At 38.9% G+C, this 27,549-nt stretch overlaps 1 protein-coding gene across 1 annotated transcript in view; it reads right to left on the reverse strand.

Annotated features, from left to right (window-relative positions):
* Window positions 1-27,549, reverse strand: part of ANO2 (anoctamin 2) — a 491,778-nt gene that overhangs the window by 185,720 nt on the left and 278,509 nt on the right. Inside the window, exons 12-13 of the mRNA XM_027838585.1 lie at window positions 27,400-27,482; window positions 23,249-23,356 (exon numbers count right to left, since the gene is read on the reverse strand). Of these exons, the coding sequence (XP_027694386.1) occupies window positions 23,249-23,356; window positions 27,400-27,482 (191 nt within the window). The remainder of the gene's footprint in view (window positions 1-23,248; window positions 23,357-27,399; window positions 27,483-27,549) is intronic.

Raw genomic sequence — 27,549 nt, forward strand, 5'->3', positions numbered from 1 at the left:
AGTGATTCAAATTCACTACAGTGGCTGGATCTCTTCAGCATGGTCTTGAATCATATGCCAATTGAACTGACCACTGAATAGTGTGGACAATAGCATTAGGGAAAGAAGAAACTCAAGGTTATGTCCCCTGGTGTAGGGAAGTTTAATGAGGAAAACAAAAACATCAGGTTCAAGATCTGTTTTTACCCCTTACTGACAGTACCACAGTGATCAATTTCACTTCATCTCTGTAGGCCTGAGCTCTCTCATCTGTAAGATAAGGTTGTTGTTATACTAAATCTGGCATTCTTGACTTAGTGTACAAAGACTCCAGAAGAATAAGTGGATAGATTTCAGGGGGACCATAAAATTGGATGGGAAGAAATTTACAGCTTTATTTAATTATAATTGTTTTCCTTTGTAATTTCACATATTTTATTTTATGCATTTAAAACATTATTCTGAGTACGGGTCCATAGACTTTACTAGCCTGTGATACAAAAAAGGTAAAGAGCTCCAAATCCCTTACGAATGCAAGGTAAAGGTGTTGGACAGGTGTAGTCTAAGGTACCTTCAAGCTCTATATCCTCTGATCCTACATGTGAACCAGAACAGATATATAAGACTCTGCCGTGACTGTAAAGTTCGTTTCCTTCGTAGCATCCATTGCTTAAGAGTGCCTAGAATATATTCGGTCTAAAGCTCTCCTGGAAGGAGAAGAAGGCTATTTCTTATAGTTCAATTCTTAAAGCAGATGGCCATTAAAAAAAATTACATTGACAAAGACTCTTTGTGATACCAAGTGCTGCTAATATTTCCAACCACGTTAGACTCCAACTCCAACGTGAAGATCTTCACTTGGAATTAAATCACAAGCAGGTAGGTGAGGTTGGTTCCCTCTGAGGCACACAATTCTGCACATCATCCTATCTAATTATCTAGTGGTATACCATGTATAGTCTTGAAGAGTAGGAGAACAAATGAGGTAAAGTATACAGGACTTCCCTGAACAGAGACTCTGCCAAGGTAAGATGACTAGAATGAAAGAAAAAGGGGATTCTGGGCATCTTTAGGGAATTAAGAACACCCCAGTGTGTTGACAGCATTTCTATCCCCTAACCCCGTGGCATGATTCACACTGGCAGCCAGACTACCTTGCTAATTCCAAGCTAACCAAATTCTGCTGTTGGACCTAGCCCATGAAAAACACAAGCTGAATCCCTTTTCCACCACCAACTATCTAGGGTCCAGGCTGGAAAAGTTCAAGAACTTTCACAGCTCCTTCCTTCCCTTCAGGGCTCCGCTAGGCCCCTATTATTCTGGGGCTACAACTCAGCCCATTCCTTTTCTTTCCAGCTCTCTTTGTCTTGCCAGAGAAAGAAGCATAAACTGCTGAAACTGATGGAAACTAACTCAATTCTTTTGACTGGAGTATCATGTGGATCAGTGCCTGTTCTCTTTTAATAATGCCATTTCCCAGAGTTTGTCCTCTTTGCTCTCTTTGCATTCCTTCCTAGCCTAAGTATTTTAGGGGAGGAAGGGGTGCTGTTGGGCCTGGAGGCAAAAGAATGCACCAACTTTGAACAAATATGCAGAAAATCCCACTTGAACATTTCCCTGGCTCTGAGTACAATTGAATCAAATTTCAGAGAATTTCATCAATACTTGTGCTAGAGCAGGGGTTCCATGGACTTATTTTTTTTTAATAGATTGACAATTTCATTTCAATATAATTGGTTTCCTCTGTAATCTGATATATTTTGTTTTATGAATTTACAAACATCATTTTGAGAAGGGATCCACAGACCAAGGAGGTCCATGAAACAAAAAAAAAGGTTAAAAACCCACTTGCAGAGTATTTGCAGGCATATATTAAATCAGTTCAACCCCTAGGATATGATGAGCAGAGTGTGAGGAGAGACAGGTGATAGGGTAAGGGAAAGTCAACTAGATTTTTAATCAAGGATGTAGCTTCAGAGAATAAATGAACTTTAAAAAAAGGAATGAATGTAGGAAAGAAGGAATTTTTCCAAGCATTTATTAAGCTCTGACTATATGCAAGGCACTGTGCTAAGCATTGGGGATACAAATAAAAGTGTTAGGCTATACTGGCTCTGAAGGAGCCTGTAGTATAATGGAGGAGACAGCATATATTGGAAAACGTGATAATCATCTTTTAGTATTTGAAAGGCTGTCATGGGAAATATGTCAATGAGGGAAGCCATGTGGTACAGAGGAAAGAGTTCTGGATTTGGTTTTAGGGGATCAGAGTTCAAATCCGAACTGTTGCTTGTATAACCTTGGGTAAGTAAGTTTCTGAGTCAGTAGGTCAACGAGTATTAGGTACTATTTGCCAGGCTCCTTGCTAAGCACTGAGCAAAAACAGTCCCTGACCTCAAGGAGTTCACATTCTAACAGGGAATACAATATGCAAACAACTACACAAATGTAAGATACATATAGGGTAGATTGGAGGTAATCTCAGAGGGCAGGTAATCATTAGGAGTTGGAGGGAGCAGAAGGTTGCCTTTGAGCTGAGTCTTGAAGGAAACCGGGAAAAGATGGTGACAAGGGAGAGCATTGGAAAACAGCCCGAGAAAAAGCACACAGTTGGAAGGTGAAATGTTACATCCTTGGAACCACAAGAAGGTCAGTGTAGCCGGACCACAGAGTATGTGGAGGGAAGTAAAGTATAAGGAAACTGACAGGTAAGAAGGGGACTATTGGTGAAGGTGTTTAAAAGCCAAACAAAGAATCTGATATTTGATCCTGGAGGTAATAGAGAACCACTGGAGTTTATTGAGTATAACGATTCTCTTGCCAACCGAGATAGAGTTCATTCTTTGTTTTTCAAAAGACGTTTAATAAAACCTGTTTTATATGTGTGTATATAAATACAGATATAAATATATATGCATGTAAATGCGGGTATATATAATATATGTATATGTGTGTATATATACATACATATGTGCATCAATACATCTCTCTCTTTGGTAGAAAGTGGCATAGAGGATATGTGCCAGGAACACTTGGGTTCAAAGACCACCTATTGGCTGCATGACCATGAACAAATCACTTAAACTTTCAGTGCTCTAGGCAACGCTAAAACTACAAATTTCAGAGAAGGTATTGGCTTGCATGGCTAGAGGGAATTTACTTATGCAGGAATTCCCTATACCAATGAAATTATGGGTACAGTGCCTATTCATAGACAGGTATCTTTGTTTTATATAGATAAATATATGCACATATACACATATATACATATGCATAAACGCATCTATATATATATGCACATACATACGCACATGCATGCAGAGATACACACATAAATATATATGTGTATTTGTATATATACATATATTTGGATACATGTATAGGTATATACGTATTTATCTATATATATGCATATTAAATGGCAGAGAATTAACAGGATTGACAGGATTCTAGGGTGCTATTCTCAAATTTGCTATGGATACAAATTTTAGAGTTAGTTACTTTGTCTCAGTTCCCAGAGGACAACACTACTGATGTATATGAATAAAAGAAAAAAGTAATAATTTGCTTGTTTGAGAGATAGGTTGACCCTAGTTGCTCTATAAATTGCTTCCAGAAGAGAAATATCAGAGGGACTTTCATAACTTTGCAGTTGATCACTCACCAACCAGGACATGTTCTCAGTTGGAGCTAAACTAAAAAAAAAAAAAAAACCCTCACCATCTGTTCCACTGATAAATGCTTGTTGAATTAAGTTGGATTGATTCCCACTCCCCAAACCAGTCTTGATCCAAGAGATATTTCCTCATAGAAGAGTTTACAATCCATTCATTGCCCAAGAACCATTTTTTCCACATAAGTAACTAGTTCAGAAGACAAAAAAATGAATAAACCAGGGACAGAACCAAGGACCTTTAGTCTAATGCTCTCTCAAATGAGCTATTTCTGCCTCCCTTGGAAATACTAACATGATGGATTTAGAAGATATAGATAGATATATAAAGTAGGGCATGATAAATACAATCTACCCATCCCAGCAGTGAGGTGAACGGTCTCCTGGTCACACTGGGCACACGCAACTGAAATAAAGACCCCAATGGTAAACCTAACTTCCATTAGATACATCAGACCTACACAACTTGGCAGTAGGTAGGGGCCAAAATTAAAATAGGCTAAACTTCTTCGGGCCACAGATAGGCTTTTAGTGGCTCACTTTCCAAGTAAAGGTATAATTAATGATTAAACTATTCCTCAAAAACACTTTTTTAAATCAGGACATAATCTAGCAACTGCAATCAGCAAACACTTCTTTATAAAGTCACCATCAATGAAAGACTTCCTAGCAGCAATAATTTCTTTAGAAATCTGAAAACTAACCTTCGTAGACATCTCATTTTCTGAGTTTACTTTCCTGAAAAACCATTGTTCCCCACTGAGATTTTTCAACAATTTGGACAGTTTAATTTGTTTTTCATTGGTGTCCAATTTGCTTAAGTCAGGATGTTTTGATTTGAAATGGCGACAAAGATTGTATTCCTTTAGAACAGCTATTACTTCTCAGCAAACAAGGCACAATATTTTGTCTCTCATATAACAAGTACCTATTTTTCCACTCTGGATTAAACATTCTATGTTCTGATTTGATTTTGTTTCTTTTTATCACCCCTTTGTAAAAGGGTGACATTCCAAAAACTAATGTTAAAACCAAACAATCTCCACAGCAATTGCTCACATACAAAGAAATACTGAACTGAGTGTCTGACCTTGGACAGAGTGCCAGACACTCGTGTGACTTGGAGGGTGGCCGAGCAGTGAGGGAGGGGAAGAAGCCTCACATTGTTGCCACTCATCGCATAGCAGGCATCAGTTGCATTGGGGAGTGGCTACCCTCACTTTATCCCTGTTCAATGCCAGTAATGACCAAACAGCAAAAAGATATGATTCTTGCTACTCTCAGGCTAGAGACAAATGATGGTTTATAAACCATCTGGTTACTAAATCAGAGTTATTGTGAGAATCAAATGAAATATTATTTATAATTAGCACCAGACAATGCCTGGCACATAGGAGGCATTATGTAAATGTTGATGATGATGATGATGTACCTAGTCCTGGAATATTTCAGCAGTTCTGGAGACCTCTGTTTATTGTTAATCTACACAGGGTAGAGAGACCATTCATTCATGGTGAGACTTCACAGTATAGTGGAAAGAGCACTGGATTATAAGTCAAGAGACCCGAGTTTGAAGTTTACTCTTTTATCGATGAACTGTGTGAACTTGAACAAGTCACTTTCCCCCTGGGTCTCAGTTTTCTTCATCTATAAAATGAGGGGACTGAACTAGGTGGGGTTGGCCAGGCAAATACCATCAAGTTAAGAGATAGCACATTTTTCAGGAGGTAATGGACCATTACTACTCCTTCCCTCCAAGAACAATTGAAGATTTTCCCATAAGCCCTAGGCATATTTTCCAAATTCTTCTAGAACAAAGCAATCAATGGTGATGCTTACTCTGTTATTCAAGGGAGGACAGTAACTGCAATACAAAAAAAAAACTACTCATAAAATGCCCATTCATAAAGTGAAAGGAGTAGTAAAGAAGCTGATATACTTGTTCTGGGATGGGCCCATAGCAGTTAACCCACATGAAAAACCACATGGGGAGAAGAAATTATGGAAGTGGTCAGAGCAGAGCAGATCTAAATCAGGCATTGGGGTTTCAATCATATCATGGTTGTACATTGGGATGCATGGGTTAAAATGGTGTTGAGACAGTCACTGCCAATGACACTTCTCCTTTGGAAATAAAATGCTAAAACAAAGTACCAAGTGTGACATTTGTATGTAGAAATATCTTTCTTCTTCACTCCTAAAACACACTTCAATTCAATTCTACAAGCACATATTGAGTACCAACTATGTGTAAGACCCTGTGCAAGATATTGGGGATATATAAACAAATGGAAAACAACCCTCTTCCTCAAATTTAAATCTCTAACTTAAACAGTATGTATTACAGAATCACACAATGTTAGGGCTAGAAGGAACCTTGTTGTTCAGTCATGTCTGGCTCTTTGTGATCCATTTGGGGTTTTCTTGGCAAAGATATTGGAGTGGTTTGCTTTTTCCTTCTCTAGCTCACTTTACAGATGAGGAAACTGAGGCAAATAGAGTTAAGTGACTTGCCCAGGGTCACACAGCTAGTAAGTGTCTGAGGACAGATTTGAACTCAAGTCTTCCTGACTCCAAGCCTGGTGCTCTATCCACTGTGTCACCTAGCACCTTTAAAGGAACTTTGGGCATCTTCTATCTAGTCTAATCTCTTCATTTTATGCAGACATTCAATGATTCTTCCAGGACCACAATAGTTGGTTACATTTCTGGTTCTGAATCCAGCATTCTTTCTATTTTTGTACCATACCATCAGATGCTGCCCTTAATGATAGCTTAGAATATTGGCAATGAAAGGTACCTTAACACTATCCAGACCAATCTCTTCATTTTAGAGATGAGAAAACTGAGACCCAGAATGAGACATTAGCTTCCTATTTAGTAGTAACTTAATAGAAGAGACTAGAATCCAATTCTCCTGAGCCCCTTCTAGATATCACCGCATAAGGAGTTAAGGTGAAGACTAGAACTGAAGCTCCTAACATACCCTCTTAATGGAGAAGGGCTCTTCCTAAGTGGGAGAATGGAAAGCAAGATGTGTTCATTTAGCTTTTCTAATCTGCTGGCTGCCATACATTCCTTTGACCATAGCAATGTATTTATAAACCTTGCTCTTAATCATTTTATAAAATGTTTATATTAATACTTGTTGCTATTGATGCTTTCTTGTTGTTACAAAGAATCTATTTTTAATAAAAAGCACACATACGTAGAAAAATATGTTGCACTTTGTTTCATGGTTAATGATGCTTATGGGAAGCCATTTTAATTTAGACAAAAGCCCTGGTACTATGATGTATTCGGGGGTAACTGTCCCAAATTTCAGAAATAATGCCTAAAAATCTTTGCATATCTAAACCAATAAAATTATGTCAACCGCCATATTGCTTAAGGTCAGGGGTTCTTAACCTAAGGCTCATGAAGTTTTTTAAAACATATTTTGCTAATTGGTTTCCTTTATGATTCTATGTGTTTTAGTTTATGTGTTTAAAAACATTATTCTGACAAGGGGTTCATGATACAAAAAAGATTAAGAAGCCCTGCCTTAGATTTTAAGCCTTTATTCAGCAAGGTTTTTGTCCATGTAATTTTGGGGTGTGTAGAACCTAAGCACAATGCTGTGTGTAATTATGCAATTTATAATGACTTTCAGAAATGATGATTGTTGGTGATGGAATGATGGATAATGTTAGACTAATTTTGACATAGCCACCCATCAATCAAGTCCAATGCTCCACTCCTGCTGGACTGATTACCAATTCCAGATCCACCCTAGAGAGTCTGTAGAAAGGACAGGATACAGAATTGCTTGATATTTCCATTCAAGATACCACAGTCCAGACTCCCAAACAATACTCATGTTCTTTCCCTGACTCATTGTGGGTCTTTGGCCTGGTCACTTCATAGTCCCACGCCTTTAAATAATCCAGATGGCAAACAGCTTATGGCAGTGTTGAGAGCATTAATTCATTCATGTTTATAAAAAAAGCTAACTGCAATTCTTGGATAGGAACTGCTATATGCTAAGAAGTGCAAATATTTGGATGAGTACTTTGCCAGGGCAAATTTCCTGACATGAAAGATCTAAACTAAATGCAGATGCCCAAATTCATGATGATATTTATGGAAGTTGGCCTGCTAGATTGTGTGCCATTATAATAAAAATGAATTTAATGTCAAATTTCTGCAGCCACCAAAATTCTACCAACCTGAAATAAGACTCCCAGAATAAGAGAATCACAGAATCTGAGACTAAGAAGAAATCTCAGAAAGCCACCTGAGAACATTGTGTTAAGTGGTCATCCATCCTCCACTTAAACACCTCAAAAAAGGTCATTTCCTATAAAATTCTTCTCTTCTCCAGACTAATCTTCCCCAGTTCTTCCATCCAATCATCATACGGGATGGTGTCAAGGCCCTTCACCATCCTAGTTGTCATCTTTTGGATGTTATTCAAATGATCAGCATCCTTCCTAAACTAGTAACCAAGACTGAAAATAATATACCAGATGTAGTCTTAATAGGGCAGAGAGCAAAGGGACATTCAAAATTTCCTTTTATCTGTGACTTATGGATAAAAAAAGATCATAGGTTCCTCCTTACCAGTGAAATGTCGAAGAGTTTGCTAAGGAACTCTTACTCAACTTTGAGCTCTGTGCTTCTTTCTTACTATGGAATTCCATGTTCCACAACTCATAATTAAGAAAAAAGCATTGAGAAAGAAGAGAAGCAGAAGATGGTGGAGGAAAGGCAGGGACTTGCCTGAGATCTCCCAAATTTCCTTCCAATTTTAAATAATGCCTCAAAACAAGTTCAAAAGTGGCAGAACCCACAAGAGAACAGGGTAAAACAATTTTTCAGTTAAAGACAACTTAGAAGGTCAGCAGAAAAAGTCTGTCATACCAGGATGAGAGCAGAGTGAAGTCCTGTGCAGGCAACACCCTGGTACAAGAGCAGGTCAGGCTTCAGCAAGACAGTAGCAGGCTCTAAGGGTGACTGAAGTGGCTGCAGTAGCTTTGAGAACTTTTAGCCCACAGAGAGTAAGGAGGTCAGATAACTGGTCAGAAGGAGATTACCAGGGTCCCATTGCTGGTACTGGTGCAGGACTCTGTTGCATTGCCCATACAAGGATCTGGGTCACAGTCTTGGGTTGCAGTCCTAGGGTGAGTAGAGCACCAGACACCAAAGCTTGAAGTTGGAACAGGAACCCTGGTCACAGTTTCAGGGTGGAAAAGAGTGCTTGTGGTCATGCTCAGTCCAGGAGAGTAGTAAATACACTTCTACCTAGATCATAGTGCCTTGGAAGAACTGAAAACTTACATACCCCCAGAACTAGCTCTGAAAACAGCTACATAAAAAACTTGGAACTTGAAATAGTATATTCTCCAACCCGGGAGTAGAACCCAACTTTAACACAAAATTAAAAGGTAAGAAATAGGCTGGGAGATGAGCAAACAACAAAAAAAGAACCTGATCATAGAAAGTTACTATGGCGACAGAGGAGATCATAACACAAACTCAGAAGAAGACAACAAAGTAAAAACTGCTAAATCCAAAGACTCCAAGAAAAATGTGAGTTGGTCTCAGGTTCCCTTCTCCCCCAAAAAACATTCTGAAAGATATCAAAAAGGATTTCAAAAATCAAATAAGAGAGGTAGAGGAAAAATTGGGGTAAAAATTAAGAGTAATGCAAGAAAATCATGAAAAAAGAATGAACAGTTTGGCAAAAGAGGTACAAAAAAAAACTGAAGAAAATAACATTTTAAAATACTGAAGAAAATTACACATTAAAGAATAGGCCAAATGGTAAAAGAATCCCAAAAATCCACTAAAGAAAAAAAACCTCCTTAAAAAACAGAATTGGCCAAATGGAAATATTGTGGAGCCACAGTCAGGATAACACAAAATTTAGCAGTTTCTGCATTAAAGGATTGGATACTTGGAATATGACATTCCAGGGGCTAAAGGAGCTAAGATTATAATCAAGAATCACCTACCCAGCAAACTGAGTATAATCCTTCAGAGGAAAAAAATACATATTCAATGACATAAAGGACTTTAAAGCATTCCTGATGAAAAGACTAGAGTTAAATGGAAAGTTTTATTTTCAAATACAAGACTCAAGAGAAGCATAAAAAGGTAAACAGGAAAGAGAAATCTTAAGGGGTTCAATAAGGTCAAATGGTTTATATTCCTATATGGGAAAATGTAACTCCTACTTGTAACTCCTAAAAACTTTATTATTATTATTAGAGCAGTTAGAAAGAGCATACATTGACAGGGGATATCGGCGTGAGTTGACTATGATGGGATGATACCTAAAAAAATAAAATTAAGAGATCATAAAGAAGAATGCACTGGGATAAGGGGAAAGGGAGAGGCAGAATGGGGAAAATTATCTGACATAAAAGAGACATGAGAGTTTTTACAGTGAAGGGGAAAATTAATATTCTTATGTAAAGTTAAAATGGATTATGATTATATGAAGTCAAAAGACGGATCCCCTATTGATGGTAAGATCTAGAACAGGGCTTCTTAATCTGGGATCCAAGCATTCTCAAGAGATCTGTGAATAGATTTCAGGGTATCTGTGGGACTTTGATGAGAAATAAATTATATCTTTATTTTCACAAACCTTTGGTTTCCTTTGTAATCCTATGTGTTTTATTTTTTTCAATTAAAAACATTATTTTTTAAAGCATCGTTTGACTTCACCAGAGTGTCAAAGGAATTTAAGACACAAAAAGAAACCTTTTTCTGCAGATGTCATTGAACTGATTGCATCAAGTAGCACATGTGGACTACTACAGAAAAACTCAGTGAGATTCATAACTGCTCAAAAAAAGACAGCCTAACAAAGAAAAAAAGAAATGAAGAATGCCTATTGTAAAAATTATGGCACACAGTTGGATGGGGAAAGACAGTGAATTCATCCATCAGTACATACATCTTTGACAGTCAATTAATATATACATGAGTTGTGTCCAGAGTTGTACGGGAGAAAAAGAGCATGCTGTATTGCATTTGGGGAAATATGTTCTACTTTGAATAATCTCAAATAGCTCCTGACACAAAAATCCATCTTTCTAACACTGTAACATCAACGCTGATACGTATTCATCATAAATCATGAACAAAGGATCAAAATAGTAGGTTACCCATAAGGTAATGGAGAGATGTATGGTAGATTTCAGTAGGTACCAACATACTGCCAATAATGACTCATGTATAAGAAACAAAATAAAAGATATTGTCTGGGAAATGTATGCTTGGGAAAAGCACATGTGTAAGGCCTAACAGAGAGACAAGCTACAGTGCTGCCCTGTCACCCATGGAAGCTTAAATGAGCTAGACAAAGGCCTTTAGTGCACTGGGTAGGTCCTCTAGGGCAGATATATAGGAAGACATTGATAAGAATCATGTGAGAAAGCATGACTGGATTGCAATCTCTACCATTAGAGGGAGTAGCCAGGGCTGACAGACCTTCCATTACAAGGAATTGAGGCCCTTGTAGTCATAGTACAGTGAAAAGAATACTGAAGGGGGAACAAAGAGATGAATTCTGCTCCAGGCCATGACACTAACGAGCTATGTGACTTTGGGCAAGTAATTTGACTTCTCTGAACCCGAGTTTCCATTCCTGTAAAGTAGGGAGTGTAGATTACTTGATTTTTAAAGTCCATTGGAGTTCTAAGATTCTATGATACTAAATTCTTTAAAAATGGCCAATTTCTATACAGCATCTTTCTATTGACTTCACAAAGATGCTAGACTTATTTTCTTAAAGCACATATCTAGTTATGTCATTTATCTGATTAAAGTCCTTCAATGGCTCTGAATTGTGTATCAAATAAAGGTGAAATTTTGCCTCATATGCAGAGACTCACATTACTTATCATAATCATCATCATTGTCATCATCATCTTCATCATCTCACATCTCATCATCACTCCCCACCTCCACCCCTGGGAAAATCTCATCACAGAGATTACACCAGTTTTGGTACTCATACCTCATCAATACTCCTAAGATGAATTTTTAAAAAAATTTTCACCCCTCCCCCAGTCAAAGTACAAAGTCACACACACACTAGGCGTTGAATGTTTATTGAATTCAATAAGAAAACTGTCTCACTGAGGAAGATGGCATTGACTAACAGCTCCCATTTCAAAATGACACATAAGAAATACAATAACTTAGTCTGCTGTAGTTTCATGCAAACCAAGCATTTAGCAGATTTTAGCATTAAGACCTTTCTGTCAGATCTGTGTTTAACTCACCCAACAAAAAAAAGTACAGCAGAAAGATTACAACTTGCCAAAAAAAAAATTCAAATGTGGTCCCAAACACTTCCCAGGAAAATCTTCCATCATGAAAGCTATATACTGGCATGGCAAAATAGAATCATTTCTGTACTTGAAGACAGAAGAGCTGATTTCAAGCATGACCTACATTTTTCATGTGCTATGTGACTTTCAGGAAAAGTCACTTCCCTCTCTGAGATGGTTTCCTCCTCAAACAGTCAAGCAATTCTTCATAATGACAAAAGGAAGTAGGGAAGGAGTCTTAGGCAATGACTTAGGTTGTGCCTTTTTTTTTTAAACCAAGTGAGTGTTAAGTTGTGCTTTACAGCCTCAAAAATATAACCAGACTCACATAAAATTTCTATCATTTAGTTCAAACTAATTTTATGTGTAAGGAAACTGAGGCCCAGACAGGTTAAATAATCTGTCAAAAATTACTTTGTCTATAATATGTGTATATATACATCTGTGCACATGTTGTTTCCTTCCAGTCAATAAAATATAAGTTCCTTGGGGTTGGGGACTACTTAACGTTTTTCTTTTATATTCTCAGTGTCTAGCACAATGCATGATACACATTGTTATTGAGTCATTTCAGTCTTGGCTAACTCTCTGTGATCCCATTTGGGGTTTTCTTGGCAAGATACTGGAGTGGTTTGCCATTTCCTTCTTCAGCTCATTTTACAGATAAGGAAACTGAGTCAAATAGGTTCAAGTGACTTATGGAGGGTCACACAAATAATAAGTGTCTGAGGTCAGATTTGAACTCACAAAGATGAGTCATCCTGATTCCAAACCCAGTGCTCTATCCATTGCGCCACCTAGCTGCCCCTGTGGCACACAATGTTTTAAAATGTTTTTTGAGCAACTGAGTGATAAGGTTAGAGATAGCAAGAGAGAGACATGGTGGCTTTACTCAAGGGATTCAATGAACAATGGGAGTAATTCTCCAAGATCTTTATGAGTCGTCCAAATCACATCCTATCTTTGCTCAAAAAGACAGAGAAAAGAACTAAGAATCCCACCGTCATCTTTCTCAGGGCCTCCCTCTCTCCCCCCTCTGTAACTATCTCTGAGCTTCCCGCTGCTGATGTCTTCCTTCTTGTCAAAGGCAGCAGAGTCATGTATAATGCATTTCCCATGTGTGTTTGCTGCTAGTGCCAGAGGCATTTGCCGTAAATGTTTTAGCTACTTTAACTTTAGATGAGTTCTCTTTTGAAATAATTGTCCCCAGGGCTGTTTGCCGCAACAATAAATTAACATGCATCTCATCTGAAGTTCTCCTCTTGGCAAATGTTCTTCTCATTTCAATGCTTCTTATAAAACATTCATTGGGTATAATACAACAAGCAAGGCTGGGGAGTACCTGGAGGACAGGTCCTTTCATCCTTACAGGTTAAATGCTTGGGTGAAAACTAGTTTTATGATGTAAATTCTAGGAATAAGTTAAACAGACTGTTATTTTTAAAGTGCCTTTAATGCTGGTAAGTGATCCAAGCAAAGGTTATATTAGCATTCGCACTTGTGACACAACAGCCTCTCTACTCATAGGCATCAACCATGTTGGTTCTTTCAAAACAGTTCCTCCAAATTAGTTTCTCCTTTAAAACTAAATAAAAGTATAAGAACCAGAAGAGACCATAGCAATTATCCCATCAAACGAATTCATTGTATAAGTGAGGAAACTCAGAAAAAGAAGTTAATGGTCACAGAGTCAATAACTGAAACCTAGGACTTTTAACTCCATGTTCAGTACTCTTTCCACTTGACTATGTGTGCAACAAATGGGTTATTCCAATGACTATTTCTTTCTCATTCATTTAAACAGATATTTATTAAGTTCCCATGATATGGAAAGAATTAGAGCTACAAAGTCAACCTAACTCCCCGTGACTCTTACCAGTCACTAAATTTCTAGGCCTTTCCATGTGTCTCAGTTAAAATTTATTTTATATATTGGCTCCCCCAGTTAGAATATGAACTCCTTGAGGGTAGGGACTCAATTTTTTTCTATTTATATCACCAGCACTTAGCATACTCCTTGGCATATAGTAAGCACTTAATAAAAGTTTTTTACTCATTCATTTCATTTTTTAAAAAATGAAAAACAGTCCCTTCCTGTAGGATATTGCTATTGCATTCTACTATAGAGAAACAATAGCCAAGTAGATAAGTATAAACAAGACAATTTGGAGAGGGGGTAGGGGGAGGAAGGGAGAGGCAGAGGAAAGAGGAGAGGGAGAAGGAAGAAGGGAAAGTGAGAAGAATATAGGGAAAGAGAGAGGGAGAGACAGAGACAGAGAGAGAGGACATGCTAATAAGTATGAGGATTGGGAATGGCTTACTGTTGGAGGTGCCATCTCAACCAATCCTTGAAAGAAACTAAGAATCCTAAGAGATAGAGAAGTGAGAGATGGGATGATGAATTTGCTTAAAGTGTGTAACCCAGTTTAGTTAAGACAAAGAGTATGTGAAGGTGATTAATATAAAATAAATTGGGAAAGGTAGACTGGAGTTAGATTGTGCAAGTCTTTAAATGCCAAGTCAAGAGCATTTTAGCAGAGGAAATAGGAAGACAGTGAAGACTTTTGAATAGAGGACTACTCGAATGACCAGATATGATCATATTTGCGCTTTAGGAAGATCATTTCGGCAGATGGGGAGGAGGATTCTAATTAGAAAACAATCAGTTACCCTTTGAAAATATAAAGAGTAGTATATTGATTTGCATGTGTCTATATGTATTTGCTCTCCATGCCCTAGACCTAGAGGGTATTAAGCGAAGGGCCATTTACCCTCTAACACAGTTCTTTCTCAGAAAATGTGAGCCTGGGAAACATCAATAACTATAAAGCTGGGAGGCAGAACCATGTACTTTTCTTTGTCTTGTTGTCTGGCTCTTCCTTCAAGGTGGTAACAAAAAGTTCCACAGAAAGGGACTGGGATTTTTTCCTTCTATAATTCACAATAAAGGCAATTAATTCTCCTGAAATTGTGGGGTACGTAAATTGATAAGGAAGAGGAATCCATCATCTTTCATTATTTTTACCCAAAATCTATCATCCTTCTGAACTTTCCTAGTTGCTCAAGTTTACATCAAGACATTATTCTTAGTTCAATATCCCTTGCCACATGAACCAATAGATGCTAAATCTTGTCATGACTATCTCCAAAATAATTCTCATTTCCCTCCCCTTCTTTCTCCTCACACAGCCACCACCCTAGTTCAGGCATCCATCTCCTTTTTTCTGGACTCCTGCAACAGCCTCTTAATCAATCTCCCTGTAGTGAATCTCTTCCCTATCCAATCCATCCCCTACACAGCTGCCAAAGTGATTTTTCTAATGTGCAGGTCTAACAATGTCATTTCTGTACTTAATAAACTCCAGTGATTCCTTATTGCCTATATGAACAAATATATGAATTCCTCTGTTTAACTTTTAAAGTACCTTTACAGCCTGGCCTACCTTTCCAACCTTATGACACATTTCTACCCTCCTCGTACTCTATGGCTAAGCCAAAGTGTCCGTCTGGATTTTCCTCACACAGTACTCCATTTCTCATCTCTATATCTTTAAGCTGGCTATGTCCAATACCTGGAATGTACTCCCCCATCTCATGTTCACCTCTCAGAATCCCTTGCTTCCTTCAAAATTCTACTCCTGCCACTTTTTACATGAAGCCACTCCTGTGCTCTCCTAGGTATACAAAAAGTCTTTTTTTTGCTCCCCACCCAACTGCTGTTGCACTCCTCCCCAAAAATTTATCTTATATTAATTGTAAATATATTTTGTATATGCTTGTTCATGAACATATTGTCACCCTAATAGAATGTAAGGGAAGAATTATTTTGTTCTGTTTTGGTTTGTATCTTGTGTTTGTATTTCTAGCACCAAGGACAAGGCCTGAATAAATACTTGATCAATTGATCCAAGAGTAATGGTTACCACTCATTCTCATTTATCCCAAGGTCACATAAATTTGCCAACACCCAGTTCTCTCATCTGTAAAGTGGGGATACTACAAGGTTACTACTCTACAGGGTTATTTTGATTTTAAAAAAATACTGTGTAACTACATAAATGTGATAAATGTGGATGATGGGATTTGAACCTAGGTCTGTCAAGAGCCAATTTAATCAACACACATATCAAGAAGTTACTAAAGTGCTAGGCCCTGTGTTAAATGCTGGGAATGTAAAGACAAGACAATCAGAGAACCGATTAACTAATGGTATGAACTCATTTATAAGCTCTATCTAGTACTAGCTCTTAGCCTGCATTAAAAGAGGTAGAGCTTTTAAGAAGAAAAGTAAGAGTTTCACCATATTTTGCTCTTGTCAATCTGTATCTGAAGGATTTTATTTAGTTTTGGGTGTCACAGTTAAGGAAGGACTTTGATAAGCTGTCAAGAGGTAGGTAGCCAGGAGGGTTAAAGGCCTCACATCTATCCTACAAAAGGATGTTGAAGGAACCAGGGACACTCAGCTTGAAAGAAAGACATCTGGGGACTTCCACTTCTGGGAGCCAAGGTGGCAGAGTAAAAAGGTAGTTGCTCTCACCCTCCCCTATCAACCTCTGAAAATCCAGAAAATATCACCCCAGAAAAAACCCTGGAACAGCTGAACCAGAAGAAAGATGGGGAGCAGAAGTGCAGTAACCCAGGTAGCTAGAGGGGTTAATGGGAAAGGCCCCTCTTACCCTGGGGGAAGGTGAGCAGTACGAAACAGGAGTCGCCCAGCCAGCTAGTGGAAAAAGCCACTTTAGCACACCAGAAGGAGATTCTGGTGCCTCGGCATTCTACAGCAAATGGGTCTCCCAGTGCCTCAGCAAAAATAAGGGAAGTGGCACTACAAAGGGCCCCAGGCGAATAAGCACCCAGCAGCATTCGTCTGAAAGGAGCTGAAGAAAGCAACCTAGAGGTGCTGGCCTTGTTGATTCCAGCCCAACACCAGGTAAGATGTCAGAACCCTACAGCCTCCAACTGCCAACCAGGAGGAGATCCCAAAGCCCAGGTGGCCGAGCAGGCAAACGCCAACAGCTGTACCTCCAAGTGCCTCAGTGAGGGTGGGATAACTGGTGGAAATCAGCTCAGAAAACCACCAGGTGCCTCGGCATTCTACAGCCAAGAAGTCTCCCAGTGCCTCGACAGAAATAAGGGAGGCAGCACTGCAAGGGGCCCCAGGCAGATAAACACCTGGCAGCACTTATCTAAAAGGAGCTAAACAAAGCTAAAGGAAAGGAAAAGCAGGCAACCTGGATTTGCCTGAAAGTCCCAGCCTTGCTGATTCCAGCCCAAGACCAGATAAGCTGCCAGAACCGTACAGCCTCCAATTGCCAACATAAGAGGCCCCAGCACACAAAGCCAGTGACCAAGACCTAGGCTCCCAACACAAGAAGCTTGAGTCAGTGCCCTCTGCTCCCCAGCAGGAGAGCTTAATCTCCTTAAAGGCCAAGGAACAAAGAAACACCATGAGTAAAAAGAAATGTACGATAGATTCATACTATGAGAAGAGTGAAGATCAAGACAGAAATTCTGAAGAGGACAATATTGTCATCAAACCCACATCTGCAACATCAAAAACAGTCAAACAGAAACAAAAAAATGAAAAAATAGATGAAAACATAAAATACCTCATGGGTAAAACAGCTGACCTGGAAAATCGATCCAGGGGAGACAATTTAAAAATTATAGGCCTACCTGAAAGTCATGATGAAAAAAAAGAGCCTGGACAATATCCTTCAGGAAATCATAAAGGAAAACTGCCCTGAAGTCCTAGAACCTGAAGGTAAAATAACTATAGAAAGAATCCACTGCTCCCTGCCTGAAAGAGATCCCAAATTGAAAACGCCAAGGAATAAAATAGCTAAATTCAAAAATTACCGGATTACAGAGAAATTACTGCAGGCAGCCAGAAAGAAACAATTTAAATATCATGGAACCACAGTCAGAATTACACAGGACCTTGTGGCCTCTACATCAAAAGACCGTAGGGCATGGAACATGATATTCCATAAGGCACAGGAGCTTGGAATGCAGCCAAGGATTAACTACCCAGCAAAAATCAGCATGATTTTTCAGGGAAGGAGATGGATATTCAATGAAATAGGGGACTTCCAAACCTTCCTGATAAAAAGACCAGAGCTCAACAAAAAACTTGATCTTCAAGTACAAGATTCTAGAGAGACATTAAAAGGTAAATGGGACAGAGAGATACAATATGTTGTTAATAAGGGCAAAATGTTTACATCCCTACAAGGGAAGATGACACTTGCAACTCTTGAGAACTGTATTGTTATTATACCTTGTCAAAGGAGTATACATAAAGGGGGTGGATATAAGTTGACTTTGATGTAATGATAAAAAAAATTTAATCAAGTGGGTTAAATGGATCCAAGTAAGTGGATTGGTCTGAGCTAAGAAAATGTACTGAGAAAGGAGGAGGCAGACAAGAGTAAATTACATTACAAGAAAAGACACAAAAACCTATTAGAGCAGAGGTAAAGAAGGGAGGGGGATGAGAATTGTATGAACCATACTCTCATCAGATTTGGCTCAAGAAGGGAATAACATAATCAGGTATAGAAATCTAACTTGCACTATAGGTAGTAGGAGGGGAAAGGGGAAAGAAAAGGGAGGGGGGAAGAAAAGGGAGGGGGGATAGAAGGGAGGGAAGAAGCAGTAAGGGTAAAAGGGAAGAAAAGGGAAAGGGATAATAGAAGGGAGGGGGGACCAAAGGAGGTGCTAGTCAAAAGCAAAACACTAGTTGGGGTGGGGGGAGAAAGGAGAAAGAAAAGCATAAACAGATGGAGAAAAAGACACAGACAGTAATCATAACTGTAAATGTGAATGGGATGAACTCTCCCATAAAATGGAAGGGTATAGCAGATTGGATTAAAAACCATAATCCTACAATATGTTGTTTACAGGAAACACATTTGAAAAAGAGTGACACATACAGGGAAAAGGTAAAAGGCTGGAGCAAAATATATTATGCTTCAGCTGAAGTAAAAAAAGCAGGGGTTGAAAGAAAGACATCTTAGAGAGATATGAAAGCTATCTTCAAATAGGTCAATGGCTTTTATAGAAAGAGGGATTAGTCTTGCTCTTTTTGATCCCAGAGGGCAGAACAAGGAGTCATGGATGGAGACTTAAAATAGGCAAATTTAAGTTTGATATTAGGAAAAACTCCTGAAGAGATCTATCTATATGTAGAATGGGTTGCCATTGGAACTAATGGGTTCTCCCTAACTGGAGGCATTTTCAAAAAGAGATTGAATGATCACTTTTGGAGACCATTGTATTGGATTTTTTTATGTAAAAGTTGGACAAGATGGCTATAGAGATTTGGCTTTCCAACTTAAAATCCAGTTATTCAGGCTATTCCCAAGGAAATTCTAGTTTTTTTAGGATTTACATTTTAGATCTAAAATGGGCCTTTAGAGATCAGTTAGTCTAATCCCCTGATTTTGTGCAGTATGACAATGAGAATTCCCAAGATCATAGAGAAGGAGAGAAGGAGAGAAGTAGGGAAGGGAATGTGAGGGAGAAGGGAGAGGGAGAGAGAGAAAGGAACACTAATGGTAGAGACAAGACTAGAGACTCAAACCCAGGTCTCTTAATTCACAAACTGATATTCTTTCCATTGTGCCACACTCTTTCACCCCAAGAAGCATCAGTAGTTACGATCTTATTCCATTCCACAGCTATGGGATATAGTCAATGAGTGGGGATGACTGACCTATATGATAGTAGGTGTAAAACCAAGGCAGGCCCAGAGAGTGTAAGAGACAGAGCCAGAGTCACAGACTAAATCTTGAGCCTTCTTCTGTGTTTTTTCCAGAGCTACCTTTCCTAACTTATTTACCAACTTAAGTTCCAAAATGTAATCTAAACCTACTTAGAAGTGGCACATGGCTGCCTACAAATGAGGGCAAATTTTCCCATCAAAAAGGAGATTTTATGGCCTGGTTCATTAATTTGTGTAGCACTTCATTCCAAATGCTAGAATCTTAGTGAGGACAGTAATACTATAATGTGTTTCAAGTCAACAAATGTTTATGATATAAGGCACTGTATTAGGTACTAGAAAAACAAATTCAAAAACAAAACAGTCCCTGCCTTCAAAGAGCTTACATTCTATTAAGGGAATACAAGACATATGTAAAAAAGCATAGTAAAGGAAAATTAAGGAGGATTAGACCACTAAGAACTGAAAGAGATCAGGGAAAGCTTCACAGAGGAGATGGCAGCTAAGTTGAAAGTTGAAGAAAATCAAAACTTCTTAAATGAGGAAAAATTGCATGGCAGGCTTAAGAAAGAGTTTGCAAAAATATCCCAGAATGGAGATGGGCACAATGACTTGACATGGTCAGACCTGGGCCTTGGGAATAATATTTTGGCAATTATGTGGAGGATGGAATAAAGAGGAGAGAGACTATGAAGGACAACACTTGGCAAGCTATTACAGAATCAGGCAAGGGCAGTGGCCCTAGTAGGGTAGTGGCCCTAGGGTAGTGGCCATGTGAATAGAGAAAAGGAAATACAAGAGATATGACTGGTGAGGGTTTTGGGTTATAAACTGGGTACCTAGGAAGAAGAGAGAATGCTCAACAGAAAGAGGAAAGTTTGAAGAAAAGGTAGCCTTAGAGGAAAGACCTTGAGTTTCATAGTAAACATTTTTATTTGAGGTGCTTACAGGACATCCAAAAGGAGATACCCAGTAAGCAACTGGTAATGTTGGATTAGTCAAAGGAAGATTTGAACTGAGTATACAGATATAGGAGTCATCTGCTTAAAGATAATATTTAAAGCCCGTGGGATCTCACAAGGTATACAAAAGGACAAGAGAAAGGGGGGAAATAGCTCTGTCTAGGAATGCCCATACTAAAGGAAAAGGAGATGGACTCCTTTTCCAAATGAGATTCCAAAGAAGTGTTTAGACAAGGAGGAGGAGGACCAAGAAAGAACAGCAACAAGAAAACCAAGTGAGCCAATGGTATCAAACATTATAGAGAGGTCAAGAAGGACAAGGACTAAGAAAAGGTTAGCACAATAAACTAGAGCACAAGTGGGAAAGGGAACACCATGAAAGCCAGTACCAGCACAAGGTAACCTCCCACCGTAACCAGAGATGGCCCAGGGGTGAAATGCTCTGCTAAGGCAACAAGATCAAACACCCTCTCAGAAAAGCCCCAGAGTGGTCAGAAAGCCCCAAGGAAGGGACCTTGAAAGTCCTAGGCAGGGGTGGGGAACCTATGGCCTTCTAGGTCCTTGGGCACAACCTTTTGATCGAGTACAAGTTTTACAAAACAAAGCCTTTTATTAAGGGGATTTGTTTTGGGAAGTTTAGATTCAGTCAAAGGGCTGCACTTGAGGACTTGGAGAGCCACATGTGGTTGTTACAGTGGGCAGAAACAAGTACAGAAACCATAGGCCTCAGACAGGAACACTCTAAGCTCAGGGATTCTGTTTTTCCTCACACAGGGGACGCAGAGCATCCACTGCATTGCAGCACAAAGAATCAGGGGAAGGCTAGACCTAAGAGCTAGAGGTCAGCACAGGAACCGAGAGTAAAACTAAGCAGGACTAACCACCTCACCTAAAGCATCAGCAAGGGGCAGATCCTGGGCTTTAGTATAGGCCCCAATTCAATAAATAAAACTAGAGTTATGCGTAAAGTAATGAATACACTGAAGAGTACAAAAAATTATTGTAGACCTACCAGTCTCCCAAAAGAAGGAATGATTAACTCCAAAACAAGTATAAGCAGGGATTCAAATGAAATGTATTAAAAGGCAAGTGGCATGAAATGAAAAAAAAATGAAATAAGATTCTCTGATTCTGTGAAAGCAGCTACTTAACTAGGTCAAAGGTAAGTAAGTCAAATAAAATAAATGGCCTATTTTTTCCAGGTTTAGGAGAATGTAGAACGCTCTGTGAAAGCACACAGGATTTAATCAGAGAACCCTGCCCCTCACTATCTGAGTGAAATAAGGCAAGCCTCTCTGGGCCTCACTTTTCATATATGTAATGTAATGAGGCTGGATTTGATGCTTTCTAAAGTCTCTTCCAGGTGTAAATCAATGATTCTTTGAAAATAGGGGGGGGAACACCAGACAGGGAGAAATTCAAGGTGGGTGGGGATGGAAAGGCAGGAATAGAGAGGAATAAGGAGGGAGGAAGGGAGAGAGAGAGGAAAGAGAGGGAGAGATAGACAGAAGGGGAAGAAACAATTCAAAAGTACTTGGAATGGCGAGGAAGATGAAAATAATGCCACTTGATGAATGTTTTTTGATGGCGCTATTGTTGTTGCTCAAGGTAGTGGTAGTGAAAGTGGTGATTATTTTTCCTAAGAACAAATTGATTACTTCCTAACAACACAACTTTGAGTGAGCAGAAGGCCTCTCTGTCTTATACTGAAGTCCTATTGAAGAGAGAGCCTGTGTTCTAGTTAAAAACACACACACACACACACACACACACACATTCCTTTAGCTTTGCATAATTTTGCATGTTAAGATGAAGAAGTTCTACTCTGAGTATGTAAAAAGAAATAAAATTAATTCATGACAAATGTGAATTCAAATAAAAGATGCAGCAAGGGCAAATGTGAAACACAAAACAGATTTTAAAATGCCTATCATTTCACTCATTCCATATTTGGCAGGAACAGAAAAACAGAAGCAAAGGGTTAGAGATAGATGAGGAGAGTAGAGGAAATATCCACCACCTATGGTATCTTCTTGAATGTTTAGCAAGGTCTCATTAAAGTCCAAAATGCAGCACAAATGAGGAACCATAACCATCATCCTACATAAGAATTTTCAAGGATTCTTGAGTAAGCAGCAGGATGCTAGAAATTGTGATAGCAGCTTAGACAGCTGACCTTGTGGCTTGCTACTTTGGGCCCTATGAACCATTTTGTAGTGTATTCCCTGAAATTACTATTGAACCTAGAAGCTCAAGGATTTAACAGAGCCAAGGTCAACAAGGTCTAGTTTTCCTCCCTTCCTTCCCCTAACATACCCTCTCCACCTTTCATAGAGTGAAAAAAAAAAACAGTTGAGAGCAAAACATTGACAAAAGTATGACTGATGACCATTTCCTACAAGTCTTGGCTGCAGTGACAAAAAGAAATGTCCTACTCTCATTTCACTCTTGTTCAATGAAGAAGGAAAATCATCCACCTCCAATATTCTAACCTTTCATTCATCAAGTAGTTCTAGAAACAGTAAGAAAACAACCTCAGGAAGTTAAAATTAACAAGGACAAGTGAATACCAGCAACTTACCTCATCCTCACTCTCAGTTTTATCTGTTTCCATTTTTTGGACATGGTTCTTTTGCCCTTTCAGCATCTTTTCTCGAACCCTAGTTTCATACTCAGGCCGGGAGTGTTCCTAAAACACAATATAAGAGCAGAAGGGAAAGGTAGTCAGGAAGACTGAAAAAGCAGAGTTCTTAGCCAGTGGAAAATAGTCAAACATCACAAATACAAGAAAACTATGGTTCAGGATGGGCAAGGTAAGCCATTGATCAATCACAAGGAGTAGGGACCAAAAACACAACAGAGAACAAGGGAAGAAGGAAAACACAGACATCTGTCACCACACTGAAAACCAAACCTGAATATTCTCCTTGGTGTAGTGCAGATGATGAGAAAAGAAAGAGGATATGTTAGCAGGTCAGCTGCTTCAAAAGAAAACCACATGCTTTGTATCACAAACATTTTAACTGAAAACACAATAGTAGTGCTGGCCATCCCACCAAAATCAGCTCCTACCCAAAACATTAAGACTCAATCATCTCTGAGCTAGAAGAACACATGTGTCCCTACTGTTTGCAAGTAAAATAATTATAGCACATTTGTTTGGGCTCTATCACTCTACTTCCCCAAAGAGCTGATGACAAACATCAAAAGGCAAAACTATCACTTGGTTCAACCTTACAGAGTTGAAGGAACATCATTGGATTGTGCTAAACCATGCAAAACAAAGAAGCAAGCTCCCCTGGGGTCAGGGAATCCAGATAGCCAAGATAATAATAGCAGGATCCCTGAGTTGAGATAAAAGGAGTTACTGAATTCTAAAACCAATGAAGGGTCAACTGTCCCTCCCTTTCTTTAACCCCACCACTGATTTGTTGAGAGTACTCATCATTAGACCATCTCTCTCCACCAAGTCCTTGGTAATCATCCTCCACAACTATTTTTATAAGCCTACCTAGTTAGCCATCTTTTGAGCCGGAAGGGAAGATCCCAACAAAGGAGACAAAACACTTAGAGATAAAAAAGATGGATCCTTACTAGTTCTATGATTCCAGATACTAGATATGTTTTGCCTTGGGTGAGATGGTAGGAAATGGAATAATAACCAGCTATCTTTTCTAATCCTTGGAGTGGAAATCCAGAATCTAACTGGAGGGGGCAGGGAATATCTGAAAAAAAGCACTGAAAGTGAGGTGTGAGCACCCTGGTTCCAATCTGGTTTGAGTGTTTACTATTTGCATAACCTTAAGAGAGTTATTTAACCTCTTGGGACTCTATAGTTTCCTCATTTATAAAATTAGATGATTATATTCACTAATCTCTAAATCTCTTTCTAGCTATAAATTTATGGTCATGTGATATTCTTCCAAGATCCGTTCTTGCCCCAGTGTCCACCTCCCAAAACTCTTCCCACTCAGGCCTAGAAATGTATAACCTTTCTTCTATTTCCATGGCTACCTGTTTACTCTAATAATCATTGGATCCAGAGCTAAAAAGGACTTCAGAAATCATCAAAGTCCAATCCCTTTATTTTACAAATGTCAAGGGAGGTTAAGTGACTTGGACAGAATCACACAGGTAGTAATTATCCTGTTTTGCATTTGAAATACACTACTGGGTATAATAGCTATTTTGTATTGATATCTTGCCTTCTCACCCCAATTGTAAGTTTCTTGAGGATAAGAACTTTATCCTCTCTAAACTTTGTATTTCCTCCACAGCACCTACCCTATTCTACATACTGTAGTTGCTTATTAAACACCTGTTTTATTTTTAAGTATCGCAGCTGGGATTCAAAGTCAGGTCCAATAAATTGAAATCCAGAGCTCTTTCTATTATAACATGTTACTACCATTAACTTTCATCTCATTCCAGGCTGGATCTTGTGTTCCAGCTATGTAAACCTGCTAATCACTTGTCTGGGAGTGTAGGTCCACATTATATATAAAGTACCTCTGGCCTTCAATTCTTCATTCGGATCATGTACCTCTCTCCTAAACATGTCTTTATTCATTTTTACAATCCTGTTCAAGACTCCACTCTTCTATCCTTGAAACCATCCTTGAAATTCAAGAAACCATCCTTGACTTAGGTTACCCTACTCTTTTGCCTACAGCATTTTAATTATGTGCTTTTGGGCAACAGTACTATGTTATAAATTCCTTTAGAGATCTGAGATCTGTCATATGTCTGTTTCCTTCCTCATAACAGGTGATACGGGGACCTACACATATTTAACACTGCCTCCACAATATGTGATTAAAATGACTTTGTAGAAGATCCTCGAACGAGAGAGGTCTCAATGGTCAATATCTGCCCAATTCATGGTCCTTTTCAACTTTGGTCAGGCTTCATCTTGCCAAAGATTTATTGTAATCAAATACTTTCAGAGATATCACCAATGATGATGACGATGATGATGACTCACATTTCTATAGTGCTTTAAGGTTTACATAACTTTGTGCTTACAACATTATTGAAAAAATATTCTAAGTATTAATACCTCCATTTTGCATATGAAGAAACTGGGGCTGAAAGAGTGACTTGCTATTAAGTGTAAAGTGTCACAGCCAAGAAAAAGGTTCTAATCTTGGGTCTTCTATAACTTGCTGTAGGACCTTGTTCAAACCATCTTACCTCTTTGAGCCTCAGTCACCTTATCTATAAAAGTGAAGTGATTGATCTAAATGATGTCTAAGCTCCCTTCCAATTCAAAATCTGGAGGTGCAGTTTTTGGTTGCAGCTCCAACACTGGGTGACTTTGGGCAAGACACTTTGCTTCTCTAGGCAAAGGCCCAAAGAAAGGTTTCTCCATCTTAAAAATGAGGGAATTAGACTAGATGATCTCAAAGCCCCTCAGAGCTCTCACATTCTTTGAACAAGAGACAGTTGGATCAGTTAGGATGTAACTGATATGTGTAGCTATGGATTTCTTTGCCTCGGGTCACAGGAAGTATCCCAGGTCCACAGAGAACACAGAAAACCTGGTTTTCAGTTCAGGGCTGTATTAACTATATGCCACTCACCACATTTCTGTCAGAACATGGGGGGAAAAAAGAATTATCTACTCATGTGGCAGCTGCTTCAACATTTATAGCTGACTTCATAAAAATCATAAAGCTCATAAAACAGCTCCTGCATGACACTGAATCTCTCTAGTCCACCCCCACCACATGTCATCTGAAGATGCATTTCCTTGACCCTTTTCTCCATCACCAATACTCCTAAAGATTATTAAAGAATACTTGTAGTTAAAGAGAGTTGTGTAAACCAAAACAAACTGGGCTAGCTGGGCTCCATTACTAGCTATAGCCAGAGAGAAAATCATCCTGACAAAGTGGAAAGACTATTAGATTTGGAGTCAGAGGAGGTACCGAGGTTTGAATTCTGACTCTGCTACTTAATTACACGAACCTTCATGTTTTCTATTTATCATGAGCACCCAACAAAACACTAGCAGTCTCATCACACCCTGAAGCAATTTTCTTTTTAGTTTAACATCATTTGTTCTGGAAAACTTGTCTTTAGGAGAATCCACCCTCAACCTTTTTGTTCTTATCCCAGTTTCCCACAGCCAGAATGATCTGCCAGAACATTTGTTATTCTTTCCAACAATCTTAAGGAAGATTTGACAACCAGTTCCATTCTCTCATCCTTACCCCACTCCCAAGATGATTCAAGAAATCTGACAGAAGGTACTTGGACATACACATAAAAAAGTTCAAGGACAGTGAATACCAAAGTCTTTGAGAGACCACTTATGACCAGGTGGAGAGATTAGTGCTCCTTGTCCCCAAGGAAACAAAAGTCCCAAAATACCATCTATAAAATTTTTTTAAAAGGATTTGTAACTATGTTAATCAAGATTTATCTGATTCATTGCCTTTATTCTGATTGGGGGTAGGGTGGGGTTGGCAGAGAGAAGTTCCAATTCAAGGACACCACAAAGGTCCAGTGTTGCCAGTGATGCAATCTTATTTCATAGAAGAGGATATTGAGGCAGTTGGATGAAAATCTGGCTTAATATGACTGGTATTCCAGGAGCATCTCAGGAAGGAAGGAAAGCAAAGAGTAGACACCACCAAGCACCAGCTTTTTTTCTCTTTCCACCCTGCATCTCCTCAAGACAGTAGAAACTCCCAGGGGAAGGAGAGACAGATATGCAAGATAACTTACTTCTTCCTCTTCTATGCCAGTCAGGTCCCAGAAGTAGCCTAGTCTCATCTGCAGCCGCTTCCAGTTTTCCAGAAACATGGTGGCTTAGGTTGAAGAAGTGAATGAGAGAGAGAGAGAGAGAGAGAGAGAGAGAGAGAGAGAGAGAGAGAG

Source organism: Vombatus ursinus, unplaced genomic scaffold, assembly GCF_900497805.2.
Source record: "Vombatus ursinus unplaced genomic scaffold, bare-nosed wombat genome assembly UNPS02014830.1, whole genome shotgun sequence".
In the NCBI taxonomy this organism is placed as follows: Eukaryota; Metazoa; Chordata; class Mammalia; order Diprotodontia; family Vombatidae; genus Vombatus; species Vombatus ursinus.